The sequence below is a fragment of the Amblyomma maculatum genome, chromosome 6, assembly GCF_055883805.1.
Source record: "Amblyomma maculatum isolate TAMU_Amacu chromosome 6, ASM5588380v1, whole genome shotgun sequence".
NCBI classification, from domain to species: domain Eukaryota; kingdom Metazoa; phylum Arthropoda; class Arachnida; order Ixodida; family Ixodidae; genus Amblyomma; species Amblyomma maculatum.
Window position 1 is genome coordinate 34,779,766 of NC_139349.1, and position 20,823 is coordinate 34,800,588.

The 20,823-nt window shown below is 47.1% G+C and overlaps 1 protein-coding gene across 1 annotated transcript; it reads right to left on the reverse strand.

Moving 5' to 3' along the window:
• Positions 1-427: 427 nt before the first annotated feature.
• LOC146185482 (retinaldehyde-binding protein 1-like) lies at positions 428-19,955 on the reverse strand. Its single transcript, XM_084607837.1, has 5 exons — positions 19,799-19,955; positions 13,342-13,581; positions 12,394-12,587; positions 1,797-1,907; positions 428-658 (listed from the first exon to the last, which is right to left on the reverse strand). Exons 1-5 carry the CDS (start codon positions 19,953-19,955, stop codon positions 428-430), a joined length of 933 nt encoding a protein of 310 aa, XP_084463963.1.
• Positions 19,956-20,823: the final 868 nt, after the last annotated feature.

Consider the following 20,823-nt stretch of genomic DNA (forward strand, 5'->3'; position numbering starts at 1 on the left):
TTTTAGTTTAAAATGCGGGCGAGAACATGGCGCGCTCGTGAGGAATTTCTCGCGAAGTAGGTGTTTTGTGCTTTCGTTGAGAGGTTGCGTAAGAACGCGAAAACTTAATAGACAAACGTTTAAGAACTACAGGTTTCAGTGGCAATATGTGCGTGGGAAGTACGCGGAGTATTACGCAGGGCTGCCTGCAAGGATTAGTGGAGTTGGTTGAAGTAATTCATTCTAGTATGAGGGAGAATATACATGTGTTAGAAGAGCATTTGCATTGCAGCTAGCTGGGATAATAACATTGACGATCAATTGCTTGATGTCATTTGCTCATGCTCATCGCATCAATTTCTTAGTATAAATTTTGATACACGTTAAGGAATGTGCAAGAATCTACTTTTATACACTTAAAAATCCTTCGTTTTTTTTCTTTATTTATTCAGAAAAACTCCAGGTCTTTTTCTAACTCCTCCTCCGTGGCGAAGTCGCCGAGGTACTTGTTCGAGTATCCGTAGCGGTTCTCAGCTTCGAAGCGGTTCTCCAGCTTATCCATTTCATTCCAGAAACCATCGTAATCAAGTGGCGGAGCACTCCCTCCAAGATCTGCCGGTAAACACACCGGTGGAATTTCCTTGTGCAGGCTCTCTAAGTTTTGGCCATGGAATTGAAACTTTAGGAGAGGAAACAGATGAACAGAAAATGTTTTGTTACAAGCGCACGAATTGCATTAAAATGCAGGCATGAGAGCAAAATTTTCACCATCAAGTTCAGAAAACATTTCATCTTGCTGGTCTCTTCACGCAGGACAAAGGCCACAAACATTAAACAAAACGTAATAATAGCAATTGCGTTAAAGCTTTCCGCGCTGATAAAGCTTATTAAATCGAGCAATTGATCTAATCTTGCAGAACTCAATACTATTGGTCACTATACCTGGGGCATAAGTTATACTTATAGATTATACAAATGACTTCACAATAGTTAACAAAGTATTGGTTATTACCTCATAATAAGTTCAAAAACTTACGGGCGCCCAATTCATGTAAACTGCGTGGTGATAATTCTCGACAGCACTAACCTATAACAGACACGTAGGTTACCGCAATCAGTGTTGTTCTAAATTCACTCGCTACCATATCAATTACAGGCGAGCAGCAGAAAGAATACTGAAGCAAACAAAAGAAAATCCACGTAGCCTATGGACGGAGATTAGGCTTTAAGACGCAAATCGTAGGACAGCAGGAAAGAAACAAAGCAGTGACCTCTGGCTAATTGCCGGAACTAATTGATAACTTAGTTTTCGCGCGCTCTGATATAACTTAGCTAATATTAAGAATGAAATACGATTGCTTAGCCCCTGTCAGCGTGAAACAAACGCGCCTGTCTTACGGTCGTGATATTATGACATAATAGGGGGCTTATTCCAATAATGCCGCTTAATTTAATACCCACCATCCACTATAATTGCTTGCTAAATGAGGGCGAATTGGTAGATTTATACAGTATGTCGCTTTACATATCTTCTAATAACTCGGGATTAGATACCAAAAGCCGATCCAGACTCCGAGAAGAATTACTAGTTGTGAGGGCGATCAGCGCGCATGAAAGCTCGATAAATGCTTGTATACTAAAAACACAGACGCTGTACCTTACCCTACTAGTTTACCCGATTCTTGAAGGGTTGTACAGATAAACTATTACTGCGTCAGTCAACCCATGCTGAACAGAACCGTGGTTTTTTACTACCGCTGAAAATATATAACCCGCCCACATTTTTTTTAGAACGTAACGTGATGGCTGTCGCTCACCCTTCTGGCCAGCTTGCTCTTCAAGAAAGGCTTCATGAAGGCGTACATTATGTCGAAAGCGTGCGCCTGATACACCACGTGGATGGCTTTCATCCTAGATGGCATGCAGTCCTGAAGAATTCAGCGTTTTGAGTAGAAAGAAAAAGGGAAAAAATCGGTTCGATTTTTATTATATAACAATTATGCTTTATTGTTTGCACTTGCGAAGCGCAGTATTTGCCGCCTTTCATGCAAGAACTTGTAGCTCGGATAAAATGTTCCATAATCTAATTCCGTAGTTCATTTCCACTTCTCATGACGTTTCCATATTTCCAATGAGGTAACACATGTATTTACTAGGATGTCCTTGGCAGCAAGTTGCCTGGCAAGTATACATGAGCCCTATGCAATAAAGCCATTAGCATTTAGCGATTGCTTTACGCACAGCGCATAGCATAGGCGATCACCTGCCTTTTCTGGCACTCCTTAAGGAAAGATGAATATTATAGTAATTAACCGCCGCGTAATTATCTGACAATCAAACTTTTCCTTAAACTTTTGCTACCTCTCACTGCATCACTTGCTGGGCTTTCTAAATGTCTGAAGGATATCACTTTACGCACTGAACTAATTATTTGATCCACTCGCCGACGTAAATATTTCATATATCGTTCAATTTTCATGAACTATTAACGCTGATTTATTTATGAACTTCACTTGCTAACACTAAGTTTTCTATTCTTACTCAGTAGCTCTGTTTCAACTTTAGTTTAACTTCTTTTTGTAGAGTAGGCCGTATTCGCTGTAATCACCTACTGCAGTACAAATAGAGTGTTATTTTATTCGCTACTTGTATGCGCAATTATTGTTTGATAATAAGTGTAATTGACAAATTATTCTACTCACAAAAACCTTTCTTCAGATTTCCCACTTATCACTTACTGTTTTGAGCTCCTTACAAGCTTTGCTTCAAGAAAATGCGGAACCGATAACGCCACTGTTGAATGAGTAGAAACAAATAATTGGCTAGCTAAAGCAGCAAAATTAGCTAAGAATAGTCTGGCAACAGTAATTACATCTATTTCTCAATTCCGTAAGCTAAGCTTTACTATTCTGTAGACACATGCTTTGGAATCAAAAACATTGAAGCGGAGCGCTAATAATGATGAGGTCGTATAGTTATGGCCGGACCTATATAGTTCGATGGATGCGTGCAGTTACTATGAACTATGCGGCTTTGCGTAGTCACTCACATACATACCGACATTCCGAATCGAAGTAGTGCCAATAGTATTTATACTGATTTAAGAGTGCATATTGCTGGGCTAGACGGTCATGCATGTGTAAGGAATGTAAATGCACCAAATAAACACGGACAAAAAGAGTACAAGGACGGGCGCAAACTCGCGACTGACTTTATTCTGGAAAAACGCTCATACTTATAGTTCCATGCCATTGCTTACATCGCACGTGCCAGCAACTTGCTTTCATTGTTATACAATTTGATGGACACATCACTTATGCGCTTATCACCTGAACTTTCAATAAAAAAAGGCCTCTGCCAGCCCACGTACCGTCTGGCCCCAACTGCGCTACAAGAATTTAGTTCTATCCAGCAAAGGCCGACTCGGCTTATTAGGCGTAGCCGAGGAGCATGCGCCGCAATATAAGGGGAAATTGGGCCCTTTCCCTTTATTAATTGAAAACTGATGCTTCCCCAGTTGCTTATTTATACAACGGCCCCTTTTGGCCTATGTATACTTTTCAGCATGTCAGAGGGATTTCATGCACGACCCCAACTGAACATCTGCCATACCGGGTGGCGTGACGTTTCGTGCATTCTCGCACGCACCTTTCCCCGGAGACGATCCGGGGGCACAAGGAAGCCAAATTGCGAGGTGCGGAGAAAACCACCGGCGCACCGTAGCGATTGATTACATTCTTGAGGTTGTGAGGCACCCTGTGAATAACGGTACAACCACCGGTTGGATCTTTGGTCGACCGTCACCTTCGGGAGGTGTTTCTACATTGAATTTTTGCAGAAGCTTCTCTGCGACACTATGAATGACATAGGCAAGCCAGCTTTCTGTAACCTGCCAACCTGATTGTTGAGGCTTTCGCTGATCAGGTTAACACATGACTTTTAGAAGGCCTCCTTCAAACATAGCATAACAATGGCACGTTTTACCGTCTTAGAATGCGTCGATTCAAATGGCAACAGGCCTTTTCGGGGTCGTGGCGAGTACATCCAATACCTGTGATCTGGTAATAAGGAAAGGATAATGCCTAAAAATTGCAATCTATTATCGTCAGGTAGATTGTGGGTGAATATTAAACCCATCCCGTGTCATTTAAAGACATATTAAGTATCTTGCATGGAGTCCATATGTATCAGAGTTGCTCTTTAGGAAAAATTAAATAGTCGTCCATGTATCTAAAAACATTACATAGCTTGTCGTCTATACAACTCACCAGATTACGATCAATATGGCCCAAGAAAATTTCTGTCAAAATAGGCACGACATAAGACCCGATACAAGTGCCCTGGCGTTGAACATAAACCTGCTTGTTAAAGAATACAAAGGTAGACTCAAGATAAAATTCTAGGAGCGTCACGAAATTGCAGGTTAACCCACTACTGTTCTGAAAATCCATGACACCTATATCTTTGATGCAAGAGCTAACGGCTGGAAATAGCGCATTATGCGGAGTAGAAACGAATAGGTTTTCGGTGTCAAATGAGACGGCTTAAAACACAGCTGAAGAGCTCTGCAGAAGAACTGAAATGATGTGGTCTAATTTCTACAGGGTACTTCCTACAAGAGGAACCCGGTTTGCACACACGCACTCCGTGAAAGAGACTTTATCTTTAACCGACATAGGATGCGTTTAATCTTCACCTACGAACTGCCTGACGATAATAGACTGCAGTTTTCAAATATCATCCTCACCTTAACAGATCACATGTATTGGATGTACTCGCCACGAGTCCGAAAAGACCTGTTGTCGTCTGAATCTGCTCATTCTAAGACGGTAAAACGCGACATTGTTATGCTATGTTTGAAGAAAGCCTTCCAAGTTTCTGCAGATAATCAAAGTAGAAACACCTCCGGAAGGGGACGGTCGACCAAGGATCCCAACCGGTGGTTGTACCGTATATTCACAGGGTGCCTCACAGCCTCAAGAATGTAGCCAATCGCTACGGTGCGCCGGTGGTTTTCTCTGCACCTCGCAAGTTGGCTTCCTTGTGCTCCCGGATCGTCTCCGGGGAAAGGTGCGTGCGAGAATGCACGAAACGTCACGCCACCCGGTATGGCAGGTGTTCAGTTGGGGTCGTATATGAAATCCCCCTGACATGCGGAAAAGTATTCATAGACCAAACGAGCCCTTGTATAAATGAGCGACTGGGGAAGCATCAGCTTTCAATTAATAATAGGAAAGAGTGCAATTTGCCTTTATCTTGCAGCGCATGCTCCTTGGCTACGCCTGATAAGCCGTGCCAGCCTTTGCTGGCTGGACTAAAGTTTTGAGGCGCAGTCGTCACCAGACGGCACGTGAGCAGGCAGAAGCATTTTTCATTTAAATTGCATATGATATGTGCATGAGTGATGTGTCCGTCAAATTATATAAAAATGAGAGATTGTTGCTGGCATATTTGCTGTAAGCAATGGCATGGAACTAAATATGTGCGGGTTTTTCGCCGATAAAGTCAGTCGTCAGTTTGCGCCCGTCCTTGTATTTTTTTTTTCGTGCTTATTTTGCATATGTTCGTTCCTTAAACACGTATCTATACTGCCCGGTTTGGTACGTAAAAAACCGCGGAACCTAAAATATTATCCCATGTAGAGTTCCCCAGGCGAGAATGTTGGTGCTGAACAGGAGCGCCGTAATTTAGCTTTCAGGCAGTAAATAAAATTGTGTTATATTGCCAGGGGGCGCTCGGAGCGAAAGACGTTGAAGTGGCGCTCGGAGAAAAAGAACGAAGTGAATCGGCTCCGGACTCGCAGGACGTACCAGACGTATTCCACCTGCACCGGCTCTGATAAACTAGCCCTAGTCGCCAACACCGTGACAAATCTGGTGGAGGTCAGGTCTGATGTCCCGTACCCCTCCGCTAAGCAGGAGTGCTGGTCATATATTCGAGGAAACGCCTGTTCACCGCACCAGCCGCAGGCAACGAGGCCTACCACCTGAGTTTTCCCCATCGGCTATGACTACCGGCAGCCACGACGTCGTCGCAATGCCTGGAGCGACCCCTACTTACGTAACGTTTCAAAACCCCCGCGTCCCAAAGACCTTTCACGGGGACACCTATGAAGACGTCGACGACTGGTTGCAGCACTACGAAAGGGTAGCTGCCTTCAACCTCTGGGATGACGCCGCCCGGCTTCGCAACGTCTACTTCAGCCTTGAAGATGGCGCTCGGACATGGTTCGAGAACCATGAAGACCAGCTGTCTTCCTGGAGTGAGTTCAAGCGTCATCTTGCGGTTACTTACGGTAGCTCAGATCGCCGCGAACGGGCCGAACGCGCCCTCCAATCTCGAGTTCAAATGCCTAACGAAACTGTCGCGGCATATATCGAGGACATGACACACCTCTTCAAGCGGGCAGACCCTACAATGTCCGAGGACAAAAAGCTGCGCTACCTCATGCTTGGCGTTAAAGAGCAGCTTTTTGCTGGCCTGGTGCGCAGCCCACCTAAAACTGTCGCAGAATTCCTTGCGGAAACATCCACGATAGAAAAAGTGCTTCAGCAGCGAGCTTCGGCACAGAATCGTACCGTCCACGCCACCTCCGTCTCTGCCGAGTTACCATCGCATGGCATGGACGCATCGGCGCTACGGGAGCTCGTACGTTCGATTGTGCGCGACGAACTCAGACTGCTGTATGGCGCACCTCAACTAGCTTCTACCTCCATTGCAAGCGTTGTCCGCGACGAAGTGCAGCAAGCGCTCCGGCCTCCGGTTCCAAGCGGTGAACCTCATGTTGCTCCTCCTCTTACGCCACCTGAGTCTCAGCGTCCCACATACGCCGAGGTGCTACAATACTCTCCACCCCAGCCGCCGACCCTCATGCCTGCTAACGCAGCTGCACCAACAACACCGGCCCCCGTGATTCAGTACGTAACGGATTCCCGACCATCTAGACGGAAAGCAGACGAGTGGCGTACCCCCGACCGACGCCCTTTATGCTTTCACTGCGGCGAACCGGGTCATGTCTATCGGCGCTGTCCCTACCGTCGACTGGGCCTCGAAGGTTTTTCCGCCGATTCTCCGCGGCCTCGCTACGGCGAACGGCCCCGAGCCGTTGAAGACTTCGTCAATGACCAGCGCCGTGGTGTTCCGTCTCGTCTGCGGCAATCTCGATCACCGTCGCCCAGGGCTCGCCCTTCGCCATCTGCTGCGAGGTCCTCATGGGCACCGCAGGGCCGACTGCCCAGCCCCCAGCGGGAAAACTGAAACCAGCGACCTTCGGGGGTAGGCTCGCTGGACATCGCTGCGCGGGAGACCCCCCAACGACGCGGACACGGAAAGACTACGAATCGACATTGGAAAAGTCCGCGGTTGCCGATTATAACGCTACCTCGACGCCACCACGACGCACCCGCAACGACGACGAATTGCCGGTGGAACCGACGACGCACCAACGCACCCGCAACAACGACGATTTGCCGGTGAAACAGACGACGCAACAACGCACCCGCAACAACGACGAATTGCCGGTGAAACAGACGACGCAACAATGCACCCGCAACAACGACGAATTGCCGGTGGAACAGATGACGCGACAACGCACCCGCAACAATGAAGAATTGCCAGTGGAACGGACACCGCAACAACGCGCCTGCAACAACGACGAATTGCAGGTGAAGCATACCGCGTACACCGACGCAGAGCACTCAAACACTCAGAAGCCTGATATTCGCGAGCAGCTGTCGTTGGACATACCAGTAATACTGGATGGCCGCCATGTTCGAGCTTTGTTGGATACTGGCGCTGATTATTCTATTTTGAGCAGCCAGTTTGCCGCGATTCTCAAGAAAGTTTTGACTCCGTGGGCTGGCACACACGTTCGCACTGCGGGTGGTCATCTGGTTACTCCTCTAGGCATGTGCACGGCCAGGGTTCAAATTCAAGAGTCGACATTTGTGGTAAGCTGCCTCGTTCTGAAAAGCTGCTCACGTGACCTAATTCTGGGCGTAGATTTTCTTCGTGAATATGGCGCAGTTATTGACCTCCGGGATTTTAAGGTCTCGTTTTCTACTGAGAAAGCAGTGGCCCTCAGCAGTACACAGCGACCACTCAATGTGCTTCGAGTTCATGCGGACAGTGTCACCCTGCCACCCCGAACCAGCACCTTCGTTAATGTCAAATGCAATGCACTTCACGATGGTGATGCAATAGCCGAAACTAATCTCTCGTTACTGTTGACGCAGGGAGTCTGCGTGGCTCGCAGTTTGATCCATCTTAACTGTGGTCAGTCCAGGGTACTTGTTACCAATTTTTCTCACGAGTATCGACACCTTTTTCGGAATACTTCCGTAGCTTTCGCGGAACGCATATCTGAAGTCTCCGAGTGCTTGTCCACAGAAACCGTGCCACCGCCCACATCCCTCGACAACCTCGACATTAGCTCAGAGCTATCGGTGAGCCAGCGTGAACAGCTGTTTTCATTGTTACTCGAATTCAGAGAGTGTTTTGCATCATCGTCAAAAGTGCATCAGACTCCCATTGCCAAGCACGAGATCGTGACGTTCGATGATGTGCGCCCAATTCACCAGCACCCCTACCGCGTCTCTTCGACCGAGCGCGAAATTATTAAGTCACAAGTTAAACAAATGCTCGAAGATGATGTTATCCAGCCATCGAATAGCCCATGGTCTTCCCCAGTCGTTCTAGTTAAAAAGAAAGACGGCACGTTACGTTTTTGCGTCGATTACCGCAAGCTGAACGCCGTAACCAAGAAGGATGTTTACCCCTTGCCGCGGATTGACGACTCTCTCGACCGCCTTCGGCGTGCGAAGTACTTTTCGTCAATCGATCTGAAAAGTGGCTACTGGCAGATTGAGGTAGATGAGCGAGATCGTGAAAAGACGGCCTTTGTCACACCTGACGGACTCTACGAATTTAAAGTTCTACCTTTCGGACTTTGTTCTGCGCCGGCCACATTTCAGCGGATGATGGACACTGTCCTCGCCGGGCTTAAATGGCAGTGTTGCCTAGTCTACCTAGATGACGTGGTGGTCTTCGCAGAATCGTTTGCACAACATCTTGAGCGCCTGCGGTCAGTACTTGAAGCCCTTCGATCCGCTAACTTGACACTTAAGCCACAGAAATGTCACTTTGGTTACCGAGAGCTTAAATTCCTCGGTCATGTCGTAAGCGCTGCCGGCGTGAAGCCTGACCCTGACAAGCTTACTGCTGTTGCGGAATTTCCGATTCCACATGACAAGAAAGCTGTTCGCAGATTTCTCGGCTTGTGCAGTTATTACCGCCGTTTTATCGATAACTTCGCTGATCTTGCTGAACCGCTGACTCGGCTAACCCGGGGAGACGCCCCTTTTGTTTGGAGTCACGAGTAAGAAGCTGCTTTTACCGAGTTGCGTCTCCGTCTCCAATCGCCGCCTATTCTAGCCCATTTCGATGAGCACGGTGAGACAGAAATCCACACTGACGCCAGTAACATTGGCCTTGGGGCGGTTCTCGTGCAACGTCAAGAGGGTGTGGAACGAGTCGTCGCCTATGCCAGCCGTACTTTATCCCGCGCGGAGATGAACTATTCAACTACTGAGAAGGAATGCCTCGCCATTATTTGGGCTGCTGCAAAATTTCGCCCCTACCTTTATGGTCGCCCATTTAAAGTGGTCACTGACCACCATTCCTTGTGTTGGCTGGCCAACCTGCGTGACCCATGCGGCCGCCTGACGCGATGGAGCCTTCGCCTACAGGAGTTTGACCTCACTATAGTCTATAAGTCCGGACATAAGCATGAAGATGCTGACGCGCTCTCTCGTGCGCCCGTCGAGCTCGCTTCACCACACAAGGGTGACTCTGGCAGTTTTCTCGGAGCTGTTGATGATTCAGATATGTCTCATCAGCAGCGTGCTGATCCAGAGTTACGAGCCCTGATCGATTATTTAGAAGGTAAGCCAGCCACAATACCTAAGTGCTTTTCTCGGAGCCTATCAACTTTCTGCCTGAGAAGTGGTGTACTCTATAAGCACAGCTCTAGATCCGAATCGAGAACCTACCTCCTCGTGGTACCCGCAGCTCTGCGAGAGGAAATCCTTTCCGCGTGCCACGATGAACCAACTTCTGGCCACTTGGGCTATACTCGCACACTTGCTAGAATACGAAAGACATTCTACTGGCCCAACCTTGCCACTGTTGTCAAGCGCTATGTTAAGACCTGTCGGCAATGTCAGCGTCGGAAGGTTCCGCAATCAAAGCCCGCAGGCCTCCTCGTGCCCATAATGCCACCACGCGCACCGTTTGATCAAGTCGGCATGGACCTTCTCGGTCCTTTCCCTCGATCTTCCGGGGGCAACCGCTGGATAATCATCGCCACAGATTACCTGACTCGATATGCCGAGACCAAAGCGTTACCTAGTGGTACAGCATCTGAAGTTGCCCATTTCTTTGTACACCAGATCATGCTGCGGCACGGTGCTCCGACCTGTATTATTACTGACAGAGGGACTGCCTTTACTTCACAAATGATGACCGAAGTTTTTCATCTCAGCGGTACGGCGCATCGAAAAGCTACTGCTTACCATCCACAGACGAACGGGCTGACGGAAAGGCTTAATAAGACCATTGCGGACATGCTGGCGATGTATGTCGACGCCCAGCACAAGACTTAAGATGCTATCCTACCATATGTGACATTCGCGTACAATACGGCAGTCCAAGAGACGACACGCTTCACGCCGTTTCGCCTAGTTTACGGCAGGGAGGTTCGGACAATGCTGGACGCAATGCTCCCTTGCGAAACAGATACCGAACTTTCTACCGACGCCGAACACTTTGCCCAAGATGCGGAGCAAGCACGCCAACTAGCACGCGTCCACATCGCCCAGCAACAGGACAGGGATTCACGCCGGTACAACCTCCGCCACAAACAAGCTTCCTACAGCCCCGGGGACCAGGTGTGGGTGTGGACTCCTGTTCGACGCCGTGGCCTATCAGAAAAGCTGATTTGCCGTTACTTCGGACCATATAAAATCTTGCGGCGCCTCAGCGACGTTAACTATGAGGTGCTCCCAGATGGCCCAGAGCAGAGAGGCCGTCGGCTTCCTCGTCCAGAGACAGTTCATGTCCTGCGCATGAAGCCGTATTTTACGCGGTAACTGAAAGACGGCATCTGCAAACTTCTTTTTTTTTTCTTTCCATTTGCTTTGGTCCACCTGTGTGCACGTGTGCCGCGTGCGTCACGCTTAAGGAGGGAGGAATGCCAGGGGGCGCTCGGAGCGAAAGACGTTGAAGTGGCGCTCGGAGAAAAAGAACGAAGTGAATCGGCTCCGGACTCGCAGGACGTACCAGACGTATTCCACCTGCACCGGCTCTGATAAACTAGCCCTAGTCGCCAACACCGTGACAATATGCATTAGTATAACGAACCAACGTATGTAGTCAGATATGACGTTCAGGTGCCTCCGGGCCAAGATCTTACAGGCTAATGCGCGCAAGAATGCTTGAGCAAAACGTTGAACCATAGTTGTGTTCAGGAATTCCAGACTGTAATCGTTTCTTGCTGCAAATACCTTCTTTATGTACCGCTGCGACAACTAAGTTCTTCATGCCGCACATTCTTTCATATTTGTCTATTACCTAGGGTGCTTCGACAATTACATTTGCGAAATGACTTCATCCATCACCCGCTCATGATGTGTCGTCCCGAATACATCGTGCCTACAAAACCGGTATCCTATATGTATCAACTAACGCTTTCGTCTAGTTGACTCTGTCACACTTGATTGCATTTAATTGGTAGGCGCATCTGCAAATGATTGGTAACAACAGCCACATCATGTTCAATTTTAACTTTGCTTTTTATTTTCTCTCTTTGCCTCTCTGCCCTTTCCTCTATCAATTGCTTTCGGCTATAAGGGCAGATAAAATAAACAATTGAGAATGCACAATCTCGTTGAGACAGCAAACTACAAATAATATTATATATGTCCATATGTTCAGATTCGTGATTAAACAAACGTGTATGCTTTTCATGCATTTCAGCACCCAGTCAGATAAAATTCAGTGATCATTGTGCATTCTATTTGTATTCTGAGGTTAAAATGAATGTTCTGACCTCTTCAAGCGCTAGCACTCTTAGTACACTATACATACTCCATGATATGGTTTGGCTTGATTTGTAGGGTTTAACGTCTCAAGGCAACTCTGTGAGAGACGCCGTAGAGGAGGGCTCCGGAAATTTCGACCACCTGTGTTTCTCATACGTTCAATGACATCGCATAGCACACGGGCGCCTAGCTTTTCGCCTCCATCCAAAAGCGGCCGTCGCGACCTGGATTCGATCCCGCATCCTTGGGATCCCGGGCCTTAACAACGTCACCACCACGGCGGGGCTACTTTATAGATATGAACCGTATCGCTTACCTGAGCGTACTCCAGCCCTCTTTTAACGAGTGCTGGCTTTATAGCCAGCGCGCTTTCAACCGCAAAATTTTTGCAGTTCATGAGGATGACCATCCCCAGAGTTTGAGCTACGGGATCTGATGTAATGTGTTCAGTGCACATAATGCTGGCCTTCAGATATGCCGCGTGCGAGACCTGCTTTGCCGACCAGGCACCTGAATGGCAAGGAAAATGAGTATAAAGTAAGGATAATGGTTTCGCGCTTTTTTTTTTTCATTTACCTACGTTCATCGCGCTTTCTTCAGAGTGATTCTAGCAGAATTCAATAAAAAAAAAAATATGCGAGTGCCATACTAGGTTGTGCATTTCATATCCTTTCAGTGTAGGGGTAACCAGAATATGACGTTTTGACGTCGAATAAATGGACTGCACGATCTTCGTCTGAGCTGAAGTGGTCGCCGCCTCACCGCGCGTCTCTCCTCACAGCACCAACTCAATCAACATCACCAGGCTACGAATGCACCATTGCCCGCAGCAGGTTTCGAGAGCCTGCGACGCCCTTCCTTTTAGTTACCATTGTTCCACTGATTTTCATTCTACCACCGATATTCATAAAAAAAAGAGTTAGCATGCGTGGCGACGTACGTCAAAGTAATGGACTCCGAGTGAATTGTAACCAATTGGGCATCACTAGCGAGAGCGGATATGTTGACTCATGGGTGTCTTTTCGTAATACGACCTCTGTTATAAGAATTGAGTCAGCGAATTCGTGCTCAGCAGTCAAAGGGTCGCCTTGTAGCTTAGGAATATTGGCTTAGAATATACGAATATAGGGCATAGGCATCGAAGCTGTGCCGGCGGAAGATGTTCGCGACTGAGCATGCTTTATACCCCTGTAAAGTTCCGCCGCTCATTAGCTCACCCTCAATTCCCCCCCCCCCCCTTCAAATGTCAGCACAGAACACTTACCTATGTTTACGAACAAGATCGGCCGCCCATAGACGTCCTTTCCTGGCAACACCATCACCAATTTCCGAGTTCCGGGAGCCACTGTAGACGGGAAGAACTCGCGGTACAACGCACCGCAGCCGCACCGGTTGTAGTAATAGTTTCTGATGGTCTGCAAGGCTGCTTCCACGTTGTACTTCCTAACTCGCAGGAAACGCAGGAGAAATTCAGTGTCCATCCTTGAGTGCAGATCTGGCTCCTCTGCATGCAATAATATTTTTGGCATACCATGAAAAGCCACAGTGAGCACTGCTTCATGCCAAGTAGGAGGTTATGGCTGCGGTTGTTTGCGCAGACTATAGGAATTGTACTTAACGCCTTTTCAGTTATTGGACCGGATAGCTTCAAAATTGAATCTTATTTGATTTTAATCGTTCTTCTTACCTTTAATCATGGGCAGTCTTATTCCTGCACCGACAGATAAACAGAACAACAATCGTGGCAACAAAATGAGGCCAAAAAGAGTGATCGGTTTCGATGGTATCCTTTATATTTGAGCTTTGTAGGTTTGTGTATACACATAAATATCAATGCACTCGCAGGATGCAACATTGTGTATGCTAGTCGAGCCCTTTCCAAGGCAGATTGTAATTACTCCACTACGGAAAAGGACTGCCGGGCAACAACCAAGTTCCGACCGAATCTGTATGGTCATGTTTTTGTGCTGTCACCGACCACCCGCGGGGCGACTTACTCGATGGAGTCTTCGACTGCAGGGGTACGACATCACTATCGTATATAATCCGACCGAAAGCATCATGACGCTGACTGCTTGTCTCGTGCCCCCCGGAGCCGGCGCCAGGAGATGATTATGACACGGACAGCTTTATTGCGGTCTTAAACACGACAGATAAGGTGGTTCGACAAAGGCATGACCCACAGCTTGTTCAGCTAATGGCGTACCTCGAAGGAGACGACGATGTGGCACCTCATGTTTTCCTGCGTGTCCTACTGACAGAATTCGGAACGGTGCCCTGTACAAAAGAACTTCGACAGAAGCTAGACATCGTGGCTTCTTACTGGGCCTGAAGGTCTGCGCAGTGAGTTCACGGAAGCTTGCCATGGTGATTCTACATCTGGTCATCTTGGTTACAGCCGAACACTTTCATGGATTCGGGAAAAGTATTAATGGCCCAAAGTAGCTAAGTATGTGCGTCAGTACAAAAGACCTTGTCGCGAGTGCCCACGGCGTAAGACGCCACCCATACGTCCGGCGAGCCTTCAGCCAATCGAACCGCCGAGTGTCCCGTTGCACACAATCGGAATGAATTTCTTTGTCCCATTTCCCACGTCCTAGTCCGGAAACAAATACATCATCAAAGCGACAGACTACCGACGCGTTATACGAAGTCCCGTGCAGTTCCGTCTGCGATGGCATTTTTTCTTTCATTGAGTGTTTTGTCTTGCGGTGGCATGGTGCTCCGGCAGTTTTGATCACTGACCATGGTACCGCATTTCTGGCACAACTTCTGCACGATATCCTGCGTCTAAGCGGTACCATCCACCGTCGAACTACTGCGTATCATCCACAAACCAATGGGGTGACGGAGAGGCTGAACAAGATTATGACCAATATGATTGCCATGTACTTGGACGCCGACCATCGAAATTTGGACAATGTGTTACTTTATGTTACGTTTGCTTATATTGTTGCAGTCCAGGAGACAACACGCATGTCACCTTTCCAACTGGTGCATGGCAGGAAGGTCACTACAATGTTCAATGTTATGCTGCCGCACGAGCCTTCTCACGGTGTCGCTGATGATGCTCAACTAGTATGCGAGCGCGCGTAGGAGGCTCAACAACTGGCACTACTCAACATACAATACCAACAACACACCGACACTCATCGCTACTACCTCCAGAGATGTGACATTGGTTTTCGACCTAGTAATAAGGTCTGGTTAGGACAGCGATTCGCCGTCGAGGCCTGTCCGAAAAACTTATGAAGCTCTACTTTGGAACGTCCACTGTTGTTCATCGTATCAGTGGTCTCAACTACAAGCTGCTTCCCAGCGCAAGCCGACCATCCTCACGCCTTTCTTCACGTCCTGAAGTTGTTCAAGTTGTCTGGCTTCAGCCGTATTACGTGTGACCCTGAAGAGTCCTTGCATGTTTTCTCCGCTGCATCCTTATTGCAAAAAAACACGTGCAGACACCGACGACCTCTGGTGCTGCATGGTTATACACAAACACAACACACACACAAGAGAATTAAATCAAGACGTTCACACAGATGATGCGCTCGCTACCAACTGCCTGTTTTCGTGGTACGAAGAAGAAGAATGCATAACAAGAAAAACACAGGGAACGGAATTCTCGACAGATATTTTTTCTTCATATCTCAAGGGGTTGGATATTGTTAATATTCATTAGCACAGATGGAGAATAAAAGGGCGAAAACTTGGAATAAATAAATCTTACGGCGTTTCGTTGAAGTTTTTTGAAAGATTTTATCATTGGTTTTTGTATAAGGATCTTACAGCACCCATGCATAACTCGAACTTAAGCCTTATTAGTGAATTATAGACGAGTAATTTAACTTCAGCGGGAGCTTTCGAAAGTTTGTTTCGCAGAAAACATAGCTTGCGAAATGCGGACGAGCAAATATTCGCAACATGTGAATTCCAGGGCAGGTTGTTAGTTAATGTTAAAACTAGGTATTTAAAACTGCATACTCCATGTAATGATGATACTGTGAAGGAATATATTTTGTTTTACGTGTAACGCGAAGGAAATTGGTATTTTCTTTACTCATGACCATGCCCCATTTCTGCTACCATACATAGAGAAATACCAAGATCAGTTTGGTGACTAGAACGTCTAATATCCCGGTACAGCACGTAGTGATCTGAAAACAAACGAATCTCCACGTCAGGAATAAGTGTGTCAACAATATCATTAAAATAATTAAAAACTAATAAAAGCTCGAGTACACTCCCTTGTGGTACTCCAGAAGTGACTGCAAGACCGTCTGATTCCTCTTCGTTAATTGATACATACTGTTTGCGGTTTGTTAAATAGTCTGAAATGGAAGTAACCAACACGCCAAGAAGGCTAATTGCTTCAAGTTTCAAAAATAATTTGTCATGAGGGACTTTGTCAAATGCCTTGCTGAAGTCTATGAATGTTAGATCAACTTGACCATTACTGCCTAGGGCAAATGCAAGCGAGTGAAGGATTGCTATTAACTGGGTTACTGTCGAATATCCTTTACGAAAACCATGCTAAATTTAGATAAAATATAATGAAGATTTAGGAATTCATTTATGCGGTTGGCAATAACGTGCTCAGTTAATTTACAACACGAATCAATTAGGGAAATAGGGTGGTAGTTATCCAAGAGCAAACGATCATCTTTCTGGGTACAGGGACGACTCGGGTGGTCTTCCAGTCGTCTCGCAACTCTCCAGTTCGCAAGAATGTTTTAAACAATTCACACAAGAGCTTTACCAATGGTTCAGCATGTGGCCGTAGGAAGATGTTTGGAATGTTGTCGAGACCACATGTTTTTTTTTTTTATTTTCTAGTTCAGAAGCATAGAAAATGCACCGGCGTAAGTAACAAAATTTACTTCCGCGTCGTAAAACTGGGCGGCTGAAGGGGTACATAAGCTAGCTGTTGAAAATACGGCTTTTAGCCAAGACATTGTTAAGCAGCAATTCCCGCCCTCAGCTACCGGTGGCTCTTTTCCCTGACATTTTGCCGCCCACTGACTGCCCTTGAGTGTCCACCAGTTCACGTTCCGGAAACGCGAACCAGAGTTCACCTTGTGAATCGCTTTAACTTCGCATGCCCCCAATATTGCTTCCCTACGCCCGACTTTACCCGATTAAAACCCGACAGGCACCCATCAACCCACTTGGTCGTCAACAGCAGCAACTTCTACTCCTAGCGCCTCGCTGAAGCACACGTGAAAAGAAACTTCCGCAAGGATCAAAGAATACGTTACGTAGTAGATGATTTCTTCAACATTTGCTGCATTTTTGCTTTTTGCTTTTTTTAAGTACGGCGGACATGGGACAAAGGCGAACTATCACACGCGCGCACGCTAGGTTAAGAACGAGGTAGAAAAATACAGGACGGCCATAGAGAGAAGTCGATTGTTGCTGTGCTCGGTTGAGTCCTACTTACGATACAGCGCAGCCCACCGGATAATCAGTGTTTGGCAAGGTCACCTGCCATCTTTCATCTTGCAGAACCATCTTCGGGATTTTTCGCTCATTACCGATAGGCCGAAATTTGTATCTAATGTGGCCTTTAACGCTTTCGCGTTAAAACCTCGCCGGGAAGGAGTTTCTAAACAAGGCTAAGGGAAAAAGACCAGGTTCGCTGTCCACTAAGTTGAACCACTGCGCCACCCCAGTGGTAGGTTTCTTGTCATAGGCTGCCACTATTTAACGCTCTGCTTCGGGTGCCGTCGTCTTCAACTCCTCTCGCCTAGTTGTAGCGAAAGCTACACTTTCACGCATTTCGCGGTGCCTGAAAAAGAGCGGCATTGCGCATGCGCCAACACAGGTTTTCACCACAGGTGCGCCGCATGCGGCGTCAGAAGTGCACCGCCGCCGACGGCGCCGCCGCAGCCATGTGTGACTCCACAGGTGCGCCGCCGGCGCAGCTGTGCGCTTGTATAGGAGACGAGGCGTTCGGTCTTGTCAGACGCGCGCCTGCGTGTAGGAGAAAATTTGGCTGCTTTCACTACGTATGTCCAGACATAGCAGGGCTAATAAGCCACGGCCCTTTTATTAAGCATCCTGAAGTGAAGCGCGCGCTGCCTCAGCTGCGGAGCTGGTTACGAGGGACAAAGCCGACGGCGACGGCTTTGCGAAACGCAAAAAGGGGCGCCAAAGAGCAGCGCTCCAAAAGTGGTTGTGGGTCCTAGTCCTAAAGCAGCCAATGTTATCGATCGAGCCTTAAAATTGGTCGTGCGTTCAAACATGGTCAACGGTTTTATAAAGTTCTAGAAAAGGTTGTGGGTTCCAGTTGCGGGAAAGATCGTGGATTGGAGTCCCACACTCGGCAGCATTGAGAGAGATGCTTTCGCATTACTGCACTTCAGCAATCTTTTTATGCACAGACTACCGCAGGAGAAATAAACGAACGAAGACAGGAAAAGTAGAAAGGTAGGCTTGAAAATCAATATGCAGAAGACTAAGGTAATGTTCAACAGCCTCGGGAAGGAACAGCAGTTTACATTAGGTAGCGAAATACTGGAAGTAGTAGACGAATATGTCTACTTAGGACAGGTAGTAACTGCAGATCCGGACCACGAAAAGGAAATAACAAGAAGAATAAGATTGGGATGGAGCGCATTTGGCAAGCACTCGCAGATTATGACTAGCAGCTTACCGGTATCGCTCAAGAGGAAAATATACAACAGTTGCATCTTGCCTGTACTCACCTATGGGGCTGAAACGTGGAGGCTAACCAAGAGAGTTATACTTAAGTTGAGGACAACCCAGAGGGCTAAGGAACGAAAAATGGTAGGGGTAACATTAAGAGATAGAAAGCGTGCAGAGTGGGTCAGAGAAATAACTCAAGTTACCGACATTCTAGTAGAAATTAAGAAGAAGAAATGGACATGGGCAGGACATGTAGCGCGAAGAGAGGATAACCGATGGTCGCTGAGGGTAACAAACTGGATTCCAAGGGAAGGAAAGCGTAGCAGGAGGCGGCAGAAAGTTAGGTGGACGGATGAGATTAAGAAGTTCGCAGGGGTCAAGTGGATGCAGCTAGCACAGAACCGGGTTAAGCGGAGAAATATGGGAGAGGCCTTCGCCCTGCAGTGGGTATAATCAGGCTGATGATGATGATGATAAAAAAAGGCTTATAGCTCTTCCGAACTCATGTCTAGTGTACGTAGTAGGGATTTACCCCAACTAGCTCAGGTGAATTTTTTGTTTTTCAATTCTGAATACTTAAACAGTTATTAACAATGAACCTTTTTAAAAGTACCGTTAACCACTGGAGTGTGATTAGGGAGGTTTCGGGTGCCATAAAATTCGCCTGCCCAAGCTGTACGGAAGAGTAAGTCTTTTAATGCGGAGAACGTGAAATTAGGCTGTGACCTTGTCGCAGAACACCCGCATCGCATTCGGGAGGAATGGAGTCCGATCCTTTATGCCGAAAGGTATCCCCCGCGACCCCACTTCGTGCTCAGGCTCGTCACAAAAAGTGGAAACAATCAAGCCAGCCTCACCCTCGATTTTGTTTTCGTGATACTCATCATGCAGGGAACTTTTTTCGCGGCGGCCTTTGGTCATCTCGGAAATTTTCTTTACTCACTCACTGCACCATTCTTAGCATCGTGTATACAAACTTGGGCGGTCAGAATAGTTCACAGGTAAGCCCGTTTAGGTTGTATGTGGAGCTAAAAAAAGTGAAATACCAAATTTGTTGACTTCTCACGCTGGCTCACCTGATAAAAGCTTCACAAGCTTCTCCAGTGACTCCTTCCTCCTAGTAGCAGTTTCGCCGAGGTGTTCTTCGGCCCCGCGTTGTAGGTGAAAAGGAAGTGCTTCTTCAGAGGTGTCGTACGTGTCTTCGGTTGATTTCCGCCTGTACATACCCTGCATATTGCGTCTGGCCACGCAGCGAGTATGCGCCCGGATAAGATGCGAGTCGAGTGCAGATTTGACAAAACTAGCCTGTAAACGTATGGAATCCGCTTCGTAAATATATTTAGGATTGCGGCATATGAACAGTTATTCTTATTTCTGCCTACCCACTAGTGCATGTCGCCAGCAGAGCGGACAAAGGTTCAAAAACACCGTTTATGAAACGCCCAACGAGCCTTGATGCCTTCTCAGCAACAGAAAAATTTGGCCCCATGGAATCCCTTCTCGGCAGTATGATGTGGCAAACTTAAACAAAGAGCAGCACGCTTGTATAATTATCTTTTAGCCTCTCTCCCAGCAGGACGTTATTACAGGACATCACGTTAGCCTATTTTTCGTAGAAATCTCTCTAATTATTTGCGTTGCAACAGATGTTCAAGGGCCGATTTCTTTCTATAGCGGTGCGGAGCCAACTGCGCATGGCGAAGTTTGCTCATTCGAATCGAATTCCCTGTTATCTATACAGCAGGCGTGTAGCTTTACGTAGAGTTCTGTGTAAAGTTTAATGTTGCGAAGCAGCAGGCGCAAAATAAGCGCTTGCGCGTAGGACGTCCACGTTTTGTCGACGCTGGCAGCTGCAGCATCTCGCTACTCCTGAATAAGTTACAATATTGTTAAATCTCTTTGTTAAATCTTCATTGTTAAATTTCTTTTGGTAGCTGCGTGGTCTAAGGCACCCTGATCTAGCTTCAAGAAGTAGGGCACTGCTTCTTGAGTTATCAAAGAAAGCTTCCTTCCTGATTTGCCTTTTTTACTTTCGGTATAATTCCACATTCCGTTTCTTTTTCATCAAATGTATCCAGTTTTTACCTTTTGCGCTTTTCAC